The 17,856-nt window shown below is 37.1% G+C and overlaps 1 protein-coding gene across 1 annotated transcript; it reads left to right on the top strand.

Moving 5' to 3' along the window:
- Nucleotides 1–13,851: 13,851 nt before the first annotated feature.
- On the top strand, nt 13,852–15,417 carry LOC111917227 (CBS domain-containing protein CBSX5). Its single transcript, XM_023912900.3, has 2 exons — nt 13,852–14,387; nt 14,520–15,417. Exons 1-2 carry the CDS (start codon nt 14,044–14,046, stop codon nt 15,364–15,366), a joined length of 1,191 nt encoding a protein of 396 aa, XP_023768668.1. The 5' UTR covers nt 13,852–14,043; the 3' UTR covers nt 15,367–15,417.
- The last annotated feature ends 2,439 nt before the right edge of the window (nt 15,418–17,856 follow it).

Raw genomic sequence — 17,856 nt, 5'->3', positions numbered from 1 at the left:
CCGTAATCATGGTCTCAATTGCTTAGGCATTTGCCATTTCTCACAAGTCCATGTTAGTGTGCCGGTTAACCACACGCGCTCCACTAACGACTTTTGAAAATGCAAATAACACAATTGATATCTTCGTAAAATCTACTTAGTGAGAGCGTTTCCTCACCATCATTTTCATGAATCGGAGAGAAACCTTATGACACTTAGATTTATATGGTGTATGAGTTCCTACCCATATGAATTTGTCAAACCATAATCACAAGACAAAGATAATGACAAATCCAAAACCATATGGATTGAACTCAATCTTAACTTCTTGCCACCTGGCAGCTCAAGGGCCTGCCATTGCTTCCAAGTTGTTATGCAACAAACTGAGAACTCTAAGAACTCATATGCAAAGCCAACTTTAACTGGAATGGGCACAGATATGTCAACACGATAGGTTATAAACCTCAAGTCGTGTGCTAGTGAAGAACTTCAGGTTTTATTCTTGATTATTTCTTGAGACTTTCAAGACCTTTAAGACTCCCACTGTCCTCTTGACATATAAGACTCCCTTGTCAAACATCCAAGAGATAGTGCGGATTCTAATCAAGAAAAACACTTTACCCAATTGGCCTAAGTTGGTCTTTGTTTTATCCAAAACATCACAACTTACCAATTTCAAATGTACAAGAGTAGAAAACTTTTACTCTTACATTTGACAAGTGTTTTAAACCTTCTTTAAGACATGTCACTCAAATGACAATCTTGGAGTATGACTCTAAGACTTGTATTGGAACGAAGTATGACTCATCTTCTTGATTTAACCATTTCAACAATTCAAGTTCCTCTTCTTAGTCATAAGAATGCACTAAGATTTCCTTAGAGAACTAATTTTGATATGGTTTCTTAATCATTAAGATGATCACAAAACTGATACTAAACTACTCTCCCATCTTTTCAGATTTGAGAAACTTTTATCCTTCTGCCTTATTTGATTCTTCTTATCGATCTTTTGTGGTGGACTTAATCAGTGCACAAGAATGTGTACTCGATCCCTAAGTCCTTTACTTGACTCACACATCCATGTGAACAAGTAATTAGTCTTAATTTTCCAAAACTTGAAAGTTCTCATTCATCATGCTATACAACTTGCATGATTCCAAGTTCCGGTCCAATTGAAACTTGGGTGATAAGAATCTTTCCTTATTTGGTAAATTTAGACATTACCACAAATGAAAGAACCAATTTCATATTTCCACTCTTGCTCTTAATGGAATCATATAACCAACAATTTTTCCTCAAATGCCATTGTAAGGATACTTTAAAATAAATAAAATCAAAAATTTTCCTTTTATTTTAAACTTTGCGGAAAACTTATCCTTACAATCCATATGAAAACTTGTTGTTACCTATTCCTAAGCAATATCTCATAACTCCTAAGAAGTAGCTCAAGAATCCGACCTTCAAACTATGCGATAGAAATCCATCTACGCCATCAGATTCAGCATATTCTTTCTTTAAGTTTCTTCACTTTTCTTTGATTCTTAAAACATCACCATGTGACCTAGTCACATCATGTATCAAGAATCTCAGAATAGAAACTTATCAGAGTTAGATAGTGGACTTTACCTGAAGTAAAGTCAAACTTATTGACTTTAACATCCTTAGGTAAATTTGGCAGCTTCGCAACCAATGCCCCTTCCCTTGGTAATATAAACATATGGACCCTTTGATAATGGTACACGAGACTATCACAGACTTAGCTTTTCTCTTTACCATTTGGTCAACCGAGTTGACTATGGCCGATCCCTTTCCATTGGGAAGAGAATGCTTTACTGGATATCCAATGTCATCATTGTCAATGTCCATAAAGTTTTAGGAAGTTGATCTTAACAAATAGATAAGATCATTAAGGGTCTTGTCATAGTCTTTTTCATAGGTGTTCCAAAAGAACTCACTATGTGACTTAGAAAGTAGTTGAACCACCAACTTTCTCAAGACTTTGACACCCAACTCTCCCGGCTTGTCAATATGTGACTACATCTCCAAGATGTGACCACACCTAGACCTTGCCTTGCCAATAGGGCCTGAGTGACCTTAAACTTTTCAAGAACTTGTGGGTTAGGGAGAATAATTTGAAGAGGTGAAGAAGTATGATATCCATGGGACATCATCTTCATTAGGAAACCTTGTTTCAAGAGATTTGGGAAGATCATAGGTGTCTAAACCAGACATCTTTTGGGAGATATTCAAGATAGTTGATTTAAAGTCCTTAATATGACACCCAATATGAAATATTAAGGCTAGGACCCAACAAACTATTTTATAACTTAGACGAGGTATGCCGTAATCCAAGCTATAAAATATTTGAAGGTAGGTGAATGACGATTCACCAATTTCCACCAAGATAAACGAAATGTATTATTAGGTTTTAATTGGTTTTGAAACTCCTAGATCTTTGAGATTCATTGAACTTTTCAAAGGCATGTTTCAATCTCGAGTGTGCCCTTCAGGTTTTGTGACTGGGATGCCGAGGATCACAAAACAAGGTGTGAAGTAACCATGCAAATCACTTAGTACCCTTAATAAATTACCCCTCAATCGATGTGCCGGTTAACCACACACGCTCCATCGATACTATGATAAATATTAAGTCACCCTTTACCTACCTTGTTAAGTCCAAGTTAGTGTGCCGGTTAACCACACACGCTCCACTAACGACTTAGACAAAGTGTAAAGTGTAATTTCATGGGTTAGCACCTTATTCACAATTTTCCTAAGTAACTAAGATTGGGTATTATTAAGAGTTTAGTTACTTAGTATTATCATTAATACTTTTAATGAAGGGAGAATTCTAGTCCTGTCAAACCCGTTCGGCTAACGACCCTCCACCAGTCAAGCAAGCGGTGGGTGAGAGTGGACACCCATTAAGTTGCCATTTTATAGGCAACAACCTTATACCCACCTTATAGACCGGCTTCGTGAATGAGGCGTACTAGCGGTAAGACTGACTTTACTCTTATACATATATATATTATTAACTTATAATATTATAAAGTATAAGGGTTGAATTTTAACTTTTAAAATTCTAAGGGCTAACTTGGAATTAAAGTATTCATAAGTGAAAACTTTACAAATTCCAAAACTTGAGGGCAAGTTTTGAAACTATTCAAAACTAATTAATTCCGTAACTTATGTGTTTAAAGTAGTTTTAATCCAAAAACTCTTCAAGTTCCATAACTTGAGGACAAGTTATGGAAGACTTTAAACTAATAAAAGAATTAACTTTTCTTTATTTTATAACTTATGGAATTAATTAAGGTTACACTTTTTTTTTTATTTTATTTTATTTTATTAAATGAAGAGACTCTTGGTCCTCCATAACTTGAGGACAAGTTATGGAGTCATAAAACCATTTAATTAGAACTAGACTCTTCATTTTTGTAACCTTTGCCAACTTTTATGAGTTTTAAGATTCATAAATATGACTTATAAGTTACATAAACACATTTTATGAACTTCTTTTTAGATTAATTTGGATTAAAACCAACTATCACATAATTTTATTCATTAATCTAAATTCACTCATAAAATAAGGTAACACAAAAAAAACTTTTGGTGATCCATAACTTATTCTTAAGTTATGGAATCCTTTAAAACATTAACACCAAATTTTTTGTAACTCCATAAAACTTTGAATCAATTTTTTTAAAAAACCTTTTCATATCCATAACTTATGGAGGTTTCAAAAAAATAAAACTCTTTAGATCAAACTTTTAAAACTAATAAAATAATCATATTATTTTATCTTTTATTAAATTTGACCTAATTCAACTCATAAAGCAAATTATTCAAATTTTACAAATAATTAGTTTTTCACAAGAACAAGTAATTATCTTAAAATTTGACAAACTTCATGTTTTTTTTTTCAACTTTGAAAATAAAATATTTGCATCAATATAACAGAAAACAACCCGTGGCTCTGATACCACTGTAGGGTTTTGTGCATTCTAACACTCCTAAGTGTACATGCAACCCTAAATACCTTGGATCTATGTTTTCTCTATTATACATGCAAATAAGAACTTCCAAGGTATTATCCTAATCTAGCATACAAAACAATAATGTAACAAGATAGAATACATACCTCTTGATGTAGAAAGTCTTCATGAAGCTTGAGTGCTTAGTGCCCCAAGTGTGACACCTCAAATGGAATCACAATCATCAAAACACTTAGAATGACTTGAGAGAATTCTACACTCACCAAAATCGGCTAGCCCTTTCTTGAATACTACTAGTGGCCGATTTTTCCTCAATAATAAGATGCTTATATAGTTACACAATTAGGGTAAACTCTTAATTGTCATGGCTTTCCTTTTCCTTGGATCCATGGGTACAAATACACCATGGAGCATCCATGGACCATCCTATGGGTTTTAGCCCAACTTGATTATCCATGGAGCATTAGCCCACTATACAAGTATGGATGATTTACACAATCAACCCATATATTTAATTAGTCTTCTTTTGATCACTTAATTAATCCTAGATTAATTCTTGATCAATACTAATTAAATAATCTTGTTATTCTTATTATTAATATACTAGAACTTATAATATATTAATAACCATAAGTGTCTTATTTCTCTCATTCAAGTGCATGATGGTATGCAACCCAAATGGACCATGCCGGGTCGGGTCAAGTCTTACCAAATATAGTTATGGACTTAGACATTAATCCAACATTGACTTCCATTGACCTTAGGGTTTTGGTCTAACTGATTCAAGAGAGGCCATGGAGGGGTGGAATGTCTTCTACCCATTCTTTAGAGATGAGAACATAAAGAGAGTATTGATAAGAGATATTATCATTTTAATAGCAGGAGGCTAGATCGGAGATATCAAGAACGAGAGTATACTAGACATCATACGAGGTGAGTCTGCTCACTATACATTACCTAGAGTGGTATCTATGTGCAAACCAGAGGGTCTTATGTGTTATGTGTATAAGATTATGTGCATTGTGTTAAATGTATGCTATGTGTTATATAGACCGGACCAGAGGGTCCAACGATTTATGAGGCCAGAGGGTCCTCGATTAGACCGGACCGGAGGTTCCAACGATTTAGACCGAACCGAAGGGTCCAACGAGCTACGGGATTGGAGGGTCCCGCTGAGACACATTGACCGGAGGGTCATACCAAGTTATAGCCTCGAGTGGCTTATGTGCTGTATGTGGTATTTTGGGGAACTCACTAAGAATTTATGCTTACCGTGTTATGTGATATGTGTTTCAGGTACCAGTGAGGATCGCGGGAAGGCGCCGACATGATCTGTACACACTGATAGAGTATTATGTATTATGTATTTGAGATTTTGGAATATTTTTTACTGAGATAACATTTGATACATTTGAGTTTTGATATTACTTTATGAGATATGTTATGTTTTAAAAATGAAAAAAATTGTTTTCAAAATCCACGTCGTTACAAGAAACCTTTGAAAAGTTCAAAGAGTTTAAGCAAGAAGTGGAGAATCAGTTGGGCAGGAAGATAAAGATGCTCAGATCCGATATGGGTGGTGAGTATCTTAGTATCGAGTTCCACGACTATCTTAAGGAATGTGGAATTTTTTGACAATTAACGCCGCCTAGAACACCACAGTTAAATGGTGTGGCTGAGAGGCGCAATCGAACCTTGTTGGACATGGTTCATTCCATGATGAGTCGAACTTCATTACCTATCTCATTTTGGGGGTATGCCTTAGAGACTGTCGTGCATATCCTTAATCTAGTCCCAACTAAGAAGGTTGCCAAAACACCTCGCGAGATGTGGACAGGGAAGGTTCCCTCGTTGGCAGATATCAAGATTTGGGGTTGTGAAGCTTTCGTAAGACGAGAGACTCACGACGTGACAACATGGTCTTCATAGTGACAACGTGGTCTTCGTAGGAAGGAGAGAGGGGTTTTCCGCGAAAGAGAACTCATATGCCAAGAGGACAGTGGGAGGCAAATTGATCTTGAAGAGCTTGAAGATTCAAGTGAAGAAGGAACCTCTAACACTAGCGCTGAACCTGAGGAAGAGATTCATGTTGAACCAATTGAAAAGTCATTTCCTCTAAGACGTTCCTCTCAAGTTAGAATGGCACAAGAGTTTTATGGTTTTCATATTACTATGGAAGGCGATACGTCTATCAGTAATAGACACTGGTAAATTTGGATGAGCCTACTAACTAAAGCAAGCCATGGCGGGCCTGGAGTCTGCAAAATGGAAAGAGGCAATGGACAGCGAGATCCAGTCCATGTATGACAATCAGGTTTAGAACTTGGTTGACAATGTACCAGGTCAAAAGACGGTTGGGTGCAAATGGATCATCAAGAAGAAGACCGACATGGATGGAAAAGTGCATACGTTCAAGGCACGAATGGTTGCGAAGGGATTTACTCAAACCTCAGGGGTTGACTATGATGAGACCTTCTCACCAGTAGCCAAGATCAAGTCTATTAGGGTTATGTTAGCTATCACTGCGTTTCATGATTATGAAATTTGGCAGATGGATGTCAAAACTGCTTTCCTTAATGGGAAGTTGGATAAAGATGCTTACATGTGTCAGTCATAGGGTTTTGTGGATGCTAAATACCCTAATAGAGTATGAAAGTTTGAGAAGTCCACTTATGGATTAAAGAAAGCGTCTCGCAAATGGAATCTTTGTTTAGACGAGAAAGTTAAAGAGTTTGGTTTCTCTAGAAGTGAGGATGAGTCCTGTGTGTATCTCAAGGCTAGTGGGAGTATAGTTGGCTTTCTAGTTTTGTATGTTGATGACATACTGTTCATAGGAAACGACATCCCGACCTTGCAGGAGGTTAAGTCCCGACTTGAGAAGTGTTTCCCTATGAAGGATCTAGGGGAAGTTGCTTATATTCTGGGATGAGGATTTTGAGAAATAGGAGTAGAAGACTAATAGGACTTAGTCAAAGTACTGACTTAGACAAGGTGCTGAAACGTTTTAGCATGGAGAATTCCAAGAAAGGGGAACTGCCAATCCAAAGCAATACCAAGCTGAGTAAGACTTAGAGTCCGAGTACCGATGCCGAGATAGCAGAAATGAGTCGAGTGCCATATGCTTCCACCGCTGGTTCGATAATGTATGCTATGAAATGTACTCGTCCTGATGTGGCTTTTGTGTTATGCATGGTTAGCCGGTATCAAGGGAACTCAGGTAGAGATCATTGGACAGCAGTTAAGAACATTCTTAAGTACCTACGAAGGACTAAGGACTGTGTCCTTACACTTAGTGGGAGTGATGACTTGAGAGTGACAAGGTATAGCAACGCTAGTTTTCAGACCGACAAAGATAACTTCCACTCTAAGTCGGGCTGGATGTTTACCCTAAATGGAGGAGCAGTTACTTGGAAAAGTTCCAAGTAGGAGACCGTGGCTGATTTAATGTGTGAATCAGAGTACATAGCACTGATCGAAGCGTCAAAGGAGGCGATATGGTTGAAGAATTTCATTGGAGACCTTGGAGCTATACCATCCATAAAGGAGCCCATAGATATTTTCTATGATAACGAAGGAGCAGTTGACTTAACCAAGGAACCAAGGGATCATGGTAGACCCAGACATATCACCAGAAAATACCACTTCATCAGACATCGGGTAGAAGAAGGAATCCTTGTGGTAAAGAGGGTATCGTCAGAAGAGAATCCTGCAGATCCCCTTACAAATAGGATTAAGCACGTTCAACATGCAAGGAGCATTGGTCTGAAAGACGATATTAGTTTTAGCGATTAGATAGATGTTTAGAAACTTGTAATAAATAAATGTAATTGACATTTGATGATTAAGTAATGGATATTTATTTATGAGTAATGTTTACTATCGTGTGTCAATTGTTTACTATTGTTTCATTTTTGCATGTTTTACTTCCAGAATAATTAGATTGTTCAAATTATCCACAGTCCATCATACTTTGGAAGTAAGTTATGAGGTTAGACTGTCATGAATTGGTTGTAAATTGTCTAAGTGCTTAGACATAGCAAAGGTTTGTTGCAACGTTCATGAGTACTTCTGAAATAAGATTTGATTATTGGATTAAACCCAAGCTCATGTGAATCACTTCATGGAATTTATCACGAGTGATTATGAGACGATAATATCGTATAATCTTTAAACTCAGATATATGAGTTGTTGTTTACAAGTTGGTTGTGCATTGATAATGCGTAAATGCATCAGTAACTTTATGTTATAAAACGTGTTGTTGTGTACGATTTGATGAGTAAATAGTACAAGCATATAAGTCAAAGTTTATCTGTTCCTTTTATCCTAATAGGGTAAAAGCGATATCTTGGGCCCCTCGATGATTGCGTGTTGACTTATGTGTCGGGCCCAGTCAGGACTAAATTGAGGTGTTCAATTAAGTTCTATGTCAAACAAACCAGAAGTCGGGAAACAAACTGTTTGAAATTGAGAATGATTATGTTCTATGTCTTTGTCCACAAGATATCTTGCAGAACGGAGGATTATATGATCCCTTATCTAAAGGACGCGTCATTGACTAGATCAGAGGTGGACAACGACTTTTGAGAGCTACAATTGTTGGTCAGATTTTGAATTCATACTTGCAATTTTAGTTATTAGACTTATACAAGTGGGAGACTATTGGATTAGGTGTCTAAGTCCATAACTATAATTTCTATGTACTTGATTTGATTGTAACATGGTCCTTTTGGGTTGCCTTCACCATAGCAACTGGACATGATGAGTTTTGGAGTAAGAGGTTAATTAATGGTTTATTAATATATTATAAGAATAATATATTAATTGAGAAATCATATTTTAATTAGTATTGATCAAAAATTAATTTGGAATTAATTTAGTGATCAAAGGAACTGATTAAAAGAACGGGGACTGATTATGTAAATCAGTGATAGTTGTAATTTTGGGCTATTGGACTCTATTGTTAAGGAGTGGACGAAAATCTATGGGAAGCCCGTAGAGTTTTCGTCCAAGGCCTATCATATGTGAGTCCATGGATTGCTTAGGGCCTAATCAAGGGAATTAGGGTTTCCAGTTGAAAACCCTAGCAACCTTAAATATAAAAGGGACCCATAGCCTCAAGAAATAGGCCTGCCTACCTTCTAAGAGAACCCTATCCGATTTCATACCCTCTCTCTCTCTCTCTCATTCTTTGCTTGTGGTGTTTGTGACTCCATTAGAGGTGCAACGCTTGGGGCACTAGGCTATCGAAGGTAAAGGAATTGAAGTGAGGATTGCTTGTTACTACTAGCTAACAAGAAAGGTATTCTTCTAAACCCTAATATATATATATATATATATATATATATATATATATATATATATATATAGATATATATATATATATATATATATATATAGATATATAGATTTTGATTTTATATAGTAGATCTAGGGTTCTTGCATCAGAAAATTAATTTGCATGTATAACTTGAGGAAAACCTACATCCAAAGCAATTAAGGTTGCATGTGCACATAGGAATGTTGTAATGTTGAAAACCCATTAATGTGGAGCATCTACGTGAGCTTCTTGGAGTTCTTTGGGTAGAGAGGTTGTATGCCAAGTTCTCCAAGTGTGAATTCTGGTTGCACGAGGTCCTGTTTCTGGGGAACCTCATCAACGAGGAAGGTATTTTAGTCGACTCGGCCAAGATTGAGGCGGTTATCTGGAGGGAAGTTCTGAAGTCTTCATCTGAGATTCAGAGTTTTCTTGGGCTAGCAGGGTATTATCGGAGATTCATTAGGGACTTCTCTAAGATTACAGTTCCTCTCGCTAGACTGAATAAGAAGGATGCCACCTTCCGTCGGGGGCCTAAGCATCAAACAACATTTTACACTCTTCAGCAGAAGCTCTGTGAGGTGTCGGTGCTTACCCTTTGTAAGGGAGTTGAGGATTTCGTTGTATACTGTGACACATCGATCATGGGTTTGGGTGCGGTACTGATACAGAGGGAACACATGATCTCTTAAGCTTCGAGGCAGCGGAAGCCTCGTGAGGCGAATTATCCTACTCATTATCTAGAGCTGGGGGTGGTGGTTTTCAATCTCAAGATTTTGTGTCACTATATGTATGGGGTCCGGGGTCCCATTTACATCGACCACAAGAGTCTAAGGTATCTGATGGATCAGCCCAAACTAAATATGATGCAACGGAGATGGCTTAATGTAGTGAAGGACTACGACTGTGAGATTTTGTACCATCCGGGTAAGGCCAACGTGGTGGTTGATGCACTGAGTCGCAGGGAGGTCAATAATCCAATTTAGTATGTTTAAGGATGACAGTAGTGACTCCAGTATTAGAGATGATCAGGGTTATTTAGATGGAGGCCATCTATGTGGAAAATCGGATGAGTGAGTGGGTGATTGGTCAGATATTAGCTTTTGATTATGATAGTCAAGGATTGCTAACACTACATGGCAGGATTTGGTTGCCTTATTCGGGTGGGACCCGACAGGTTTTGATAGATGAGGCACAAAAGTCGAGATTTCCTATTTATCTAGGTGCCGCAAAGATGTATCCTGATTTAAGGCATAATTTTTGGTGGCCTTGTATGAAAAATGATATAGCTTGGTTCGTGGAACGATGCCTGACCTGCCGGAAGGTCAAGGCCGAGCATTAGCGCTCTCATGAAAAATTACAGCCTCTGGAGGCTCCTTTATGGAAATGGGAGCAGCTCACCATGAATTTTATCACGAAATTACCAAGTACTGCAAAGAGTTTGCTTGCTATCTAGGTCATTGTTGATCGGTTGACCAAGAGTGCTCACTTCTTGGATGTGCGGGAGAGTTAATCGGCTAAAAAGTTAGCCGATATTTATGTTCGCGAGGTAGTTTCCCGCCATGGGGTTCCTCCTTCGATAGTTTCAGACCGGGATGTTTGCTTCACTTCCATATTTTGGAAGAGGTTCCATGAGGAGTTGGGTACCCAATTTCACTTTAGTACCGCCTACCATCCGTAGACAAATGAATAAAGCGAGTGGACCATCAAAACACTCGAGGATATGTTGAGGGAATGTATCCTAGATTTCGATGGGTGTTGGGACTCCTACCTCCCTTTGGCTGAGTTTTAATATAACAACAACTATCACACCAACATTGATATGCCACCCTTTGAGCTCCTCTATAAGAGAAAGTGCAGGGCTCTGATTTGTTGGGGATACGTTGGACAGAGGGGCATGGGGAGCACAAAGATAGTGCTCAAGATGACAGAGCTTATACAACAAGTCAGGCAGAGACTTCAGACAACACATATTCTCCAAAAGAGCTACGCTAACTGACGTTGATTTGAGTTGGAATTTCAGGTCGACGATATGGAACTTCTGAAGGTGTCGCCTTGGAAAAGCCTCATCTGATTCAGGAAGTGGGGTAAGCTGGGTCCCAGGATTATTGGTCCTTTCCGGGTAGTAGCTAGGGTGGGCAAGGTAGCCTACCACTTGGATTTTCCAGATGAGCTCAACCAGATTCATAGCACCTTCCATGTATCCCAGTTATAGAAGTGTATGGCAGACGAGAATACTATAGTACCTTTGGCTGATATATAGGTGGATGACCACCTGAATTATTTTGACCGGCCGATAGCAATTATCGATAGAAAGACGAAGGCTGTGCGGAATAATATGGTAGACTTGGTGAAGGTGAAGTGGTATCACCGGAAGGGTTCTGAGTGGACATGGGATCCCGAGGAGGAGATGCGTACCCATTACCATGCTTTGTTCGAGGATGATGATTTCGAGGGTGAAGTCTGATTCTAGTGAGGGAGACTTGTAACATGTAATCATGTACTTGATCGTTAAATTCTTTGAAATTATTAAAGATTGATAAACCTCATTTTATAGTTGGTTACAACGTGAGAGAGAGTGTCTCACGATGTGGCATTCGACTGAACCGTACATCCTTCCTTGAGGCTCACGACGTGAGACATAGTTGTTCACGTCGTGGGAGAAGGCTAACCCTAATCCCATGTTTTACTGTGACAACCCATATTATTATTGATTGTTAATTTTGCTTTTTGGTCTTCTTGACTGAAGAAACCAAACCATGGGACTGCAAAAAATGATACATTTCCCCATCAAAACTTATCGATTTTGTTTGTAAAAGTGTTCTAAAAAGGAATAACATTTATTATCTCATAAAGAACAAAAAATATTTAAGAAACTACATAGACAAATGTGCAAAACATTATAGGGCTAATGTGTCATTTCCTCTACTATTAAACAAAAAGTTCGTAATTCAAAAACTATTTCAGTTAACTTTTAGTTTTTAATTTTTATGCTTTATGTCATTCGGTATTTTTATGCTTCTAGCCTGGTGGTATCCGGTGTTGTCTTCTCTCATTGAGGTCGAGGGTTCAAGTACGTGATGAACATAAGTGAAATAATTTAAGAATAGATTAGTATATATATTTGCCATTTCAAAAAAAAAAAAAAATCTGGTCTTCGAAACATACACGTCTATCTTGATAATTTGCTTAGCATCAACTTTGAGAGCCTAAAAAATATGTTAAAAATACATTGTATTTTTACAATTTTTAAGTAATATAATATCTATACAAAATAGTATTGACAACAAGTTATATTGTCTGTTATAGTAATACTTGTATAAAAGTAACAATTTATACCGGTTGATCTAATTATATTTTTAACTCAGGGGCGGATCTACTAAGGAGCATGGGGGTAGCACGATGCTATCCCTCAAATTTTTAGGCGTAGTGAAAATTTTCGATATAGTTCAATTTTTCCGCAGCCCTTAAAATTTATGTGTGTGTTATCCATCCCATTTGTTTTGGATCCACCACTATTTTAAATATAAATTTATCATTAATATACTTCTATCAAAATAAATAATTTAAAATTATAAATATGTTAAACAATAAACATGCTACCGTCAAATTTCTATCGTATACTTATAATCGACTATTCACCCATACAAACGCGTTAGGTTAGTTAGAAGAATTAAAACTATGTAAATAATACAAAATGAAATAATAACGTCATAACACTAAATCGGGTCAAGTACCCATCCCGATAAATATTTAATTCTATATCAACAAACCTCAGCTTCAAAATTCAAATCGATGTGCTTGTTTGACAAAAGTTCTCTCACGTCAATTAAAATGGCCACCCAATTTTCGAAAATATGCATGTTCTCCCCTTATTTTTATTTCATATCCAAACTAGGTCCTCATTCTTGGTATCGTCATTTCAAACTAATTTTATTATTGAAACATGGAATATGAAAAAGCAATTTACATTAATATCACATGTAACTCACTTATATCAAGTTCGTGTTTTGAAAACATTATTAGGTTATTTTTCTTTATACTATTTATCAATTGTTCGTGATGTAGTTATTTCATATTTACAATGGATCTTTTGTATGTTAAATCACAAAAAAAAAAAAAAAAAAAAAAAAAAAAAAAAAAAAAAAAAAAACATATTCAAACTATAGAATTTGAATATACTATATCAAGAAAGTTTTATAATGCTTTGCTTTTGAATCTATGGTTACAAGTTTGAAAATTAAGCACTTCAAAAATAATCATTTTCTAAAAAAAAATTACAAAACAAAAAATATAAAGCAACTAAATGTCTATGTATTAGTATGATTTCTAAAAAACGAATTACAAAACAAAAAATTAGAACAAACGTTCTAAAAGCAAATTACAAAACAATAAATATAAAACAACTAACTGTAAAATTTTACTTAAATTCACTTGTAAGACTGGTTTTTACCATCCAAATAAATGTCCAACAGTCCAATTATACAACATCCAAGATGTTTTTTAATACTAAAACTTTTATATACTTTGAAATATATTAGAACTAGAGTATAAAAACACGAGGTTAAAAATGGATAATTAAAAACAACAAGGACCGTTATTGTAAATAGTCTCAGCATCATGGATTCTCCCTTTACCTGTAACCTATAAATACCAAACGTTTCATTCTGCATCTTGCTTCTTACCCCACCTACCGTATCTTATCGCTTCTAGAACTCTCTCTTCCTCTCTCTAGACTCCGATCCATTTGTATGGCACATCGCTTTCTTGCTTCAGAAGTCTCAGATTTGTGCGTTGGAAAGCCGCCGCTTAGTTCGTTACCGGCCACCGCAACCGTTTCCGACGCGATCTTTGCACTTAAGAGGTCCGGCGATATCAATGTAGGTATATGGAGCTGTAATCATTATGATTCTATAGTGGCTGTTAACGACGTAGTTCCATGTCGGTGTATTGGAAAGCTCTGTATGGTTGATGTGATTCTCTATCTTTGTAAAGAAGAGAACCTTTCACGTCCTGTTGAAGCTCTTCAGACGAGTGTTTTGGATCTGCTTCCGAAGGTGAAAGGGCAGATTAGGCATCTGGAACCGAATTCGAGGTTTGTTCTTTTCAAATTATTTGATTCGCTATATTCCGGATTCGAGTCATTTTAATTGATAAAATTCGTATGATATATGTGAAATAGATTCACAAATGGAATTTGATTGTTTTTGATTTATTTCCTATTCAGCTTGTTAGAGGCAATAGATTGCATACTCGAAGGGGCACAAAATTTGATCATACCAATACAAGCAACAACAAGAACAAATCAAAGGAAAAATTGTCTTAACAAGTCCTCTCCGAGCACCATAAATCACAATGGCAACGAATTCTGCTGGCTAACTAGAGAAGACGTGATTCGCTTCATCTTAAACTCCATTGGTGTCTTCTCCCCAATTCCCACATTCACAATCGAATCACTCAACATAATCAACACCGAAACCCTAACTGTCCACTACGACGACCCTGCCATCTCTACACTGCCTTTAATCAATCGCTCACATTTAAACCAAACCTCCATAGCGGTAATCAACCAAGACAAGACACTAATAGGCGAAATCTCCCCCTTCGCCCTCTCCTGCTGCGACGAAACCATCGCCGCCGCCATCTCCGCCCTCTCCGCCGGAGACCTCATGGCGTACATCGACTACAGCGGTCCACCGGAGGATTTGGTCCACTTGGTCAAGATGAGGTTACAGGAGAGAAACTTGACTGCCATGTTGGATATGGTGGAGAGCTATTATGATCCTTCGTTTTCATCGACTTCGAGTTCTGATGAGGAATTTGGTGGTGGGAGGAACGGCGGCATGGGGCGGAGTTACCCCGGGAGACGATCGGAGGCAATTGTTTGTAATCCATGGAACACGTTGATGGCTGTTATTGTGCAGATGATTGCTCATCGTGTTAGCTATGCTTGGGTTGTTAGAGAGGATTATGGATTGATTGGGATTGTGACGTTTACGGAGATTTTGACACAATTTAGGAGTGCGATTGGGTCGTTGAATAGATGTGAGGAAGAGAGTACGAAGTTGCAATAACAAATGGGAATGGCTAAATAAATTCAAGTATATAAAAGTGGCATTTAGTTACTGGTGTTTTTATTTTTATTTTTTATTTTTTTTATATATTCCATTAAATAAAATAAAAGTTTATTAATTAAGTAAATTGTGAAAAATATTCAGTTTTATTTCATTTTCAATCAAACACACATGTAACATGTAACAACTATTACGTAAACAACTTCATTACTTTCAAAAACAGTTTTGCAAACCAAACGACGCGTAGTTCTTTTTCTTACTTTTTTTTTTTTTTTTTGAGATAACCAATCAAACGAAATAGGAGAAAAAGAAAAGACAAAACAACGTAAACTATATCATTTATTTCTAAAAACAGTAAAAAACAAAAAAATAAGAAATGATCTCAAAAGCCATCAAACCGCAGTTGGCAAACTCTTGAAACTGTGGTTGTCAAATTTCACTTTTCACTAAAATCGGCATTATTTTTTATTTTGGCGAGGGCTACGTCGCTACGATTTCTATTATTTTCTATCTAATGGCCGAGGAAAGATTTGCTTCATGCAAATCAATAATATCTTTTAATTAAGATTAAGTTTTAGCTTAAAACTCCCTCAATATGTACATGAAACTTTTATTGACTACATAGAATTTTGTGCGTACAAACTATATAAGAATTCCACTTGATAGAATTTATGAATGATGAATTGGTTGGTTGATGGTTGATGATGAAGCCCAAAAGGTTAGGAAAAAGAGTTTTATTACTAGTTACTATTAAATTACGAAATATTTGAACTTAGGTAGATGGGGAGTGTGCAGTTGAAGGGAAGGGAAGACAATTCATGCTTTTAAGCTGAACAAGAAGGTTAGAGTCAAACGACTAGGGTGGAAGATTGCATTACCTGCACGTGCAGCCGAAAGGAAGGGAAGTCTTGGTTTTATTATTTTTATATATTAATTTCTATAATTTGTTTCCAACAATATGTAACATAAAAAAGTAATAATTTATAGCTTTTGGTGTTTGGGGATTTAGAGCTCACTCACAAAACAAAAAATATTGCGAGATTTGTGAATCAAATGGAAGATTCCAAGTAGATTCTAGTGGCCGGGCCGATGAAAATTGAAAACCTAAAACTTGCGACTCAAAACTTACATTATGTCAATGTTTTTTCCATCTATTATTGTAAGCTATCAGTTTTTTTTTTTTAATGAAAAGGATGACAAGGGCACTTATGTCTTTTGTACAACCAAAAAATCAAGAACAAATACTTGCCTCATCCTTTTTAGTGGACAATAATTTTGGCCTATTTACATTTATATGATTCCTAGTCTAATAATGCCAAACACATTACATATGTCTTATTCTTTCATGTCATTGTTTTATCATTGTCTTGGTTTGTTGCAGACTAGGTAGTTAATAACGTGCTATAATGGTGCTATAGCGTTCTGCAAAGGTGTAAGAATGCTATTTACCAAATAGCGGTGACGCTATTAGCGCCGTGATTATGACCACCGCTATAACGACGCTACAACCGTTGTTTGAATAAATTCCATTTTGGGCTATTTTACATAAAGAAGATGTTTTTGTGCCATTCCATTTAATAAAATTGTTTTTCCTTAGCCCAAACCAAAAAATCGATTAAGTTTTGGTGTAACGACCCAAAAATCACGACTAAAAATTTCTTTTAAAACATTACTAAAACTATATTTACAAAACTGTATCATAAGTCATAACATAATTTTTAGAGTATTAATTCAAAACATAATCTCATTATTAGAGTCAAACATTCTCAGGCTAACTGACTATGGTGTGTGCACTGCAATCTTCCCGAGCCCCTCTTTTGAAAAATGAGTACCTGAAACCAAAACTGAAAACCGTAAGCACGAAGCTTAGTGAGCTCCCCCAATCTACCACATACCATTCAATAACATATAAAACACATATTGGGCCTTGCCCACTACATCGGACCGAGGTCCGGACTAACTAGGGCCTTGCCCCCTGCATCGGACCGAAGTCCGGAAACTGACTGGGACCTTGTCCCCTGCATCGGATCGAAGTCCGGACTATTTGGAGCCTTGCCCCTGCATCGGACTGAAGTCCGGAAACTGACTGGGACCTTGTCCCCTGCATCGGACCGAAGTCCAGACTAACTGACTGGGACCTTGTCCCCTGCATTGGACCGAAGTCCGGACTAACTGGGGCCTTGCCCCCTGCATCGGACAGAAGTCCGGAACTAACTGAACATCACATAACATAAACATATCAACTAGCATGAACACACATATACTGCATACTGCATCGGGCCGTAGCCCGGAGCACATAACACATAAATCCTGTCTGAGCCACAAAGGCATCAAACATACTAACTACTGCATCAGATCAAAATCCGGAAACTACTGCTAGCTAAACGGGCCGGCATTGTGGCCTTAGACCCGTTCCTACTGGAAGGAAACTCACCTGAACTGCTGAGCTTCGCCGATAGTCCTCTGGCTGCTGATCGACAATCCCCTGAG

Source organism: Lactuca sativa, chromosome 4 (genome assembly GCF_002870075.4).
Source record: "Lactuca sativa cultivar Salinas chromosome 4, Lsat_Salinas_v11, whole genome shotgun sequence".
Classification (NCBI taxonomy): Eukaryota; Viridiplantae; Streptophyta; class Magnoliopsida; order Asterales; family Asteraceae; genus Lactuca; species Lactuca sativa.
This window is presented reverse-complemented; position numbering and strand designations above follow the sequence as displayed.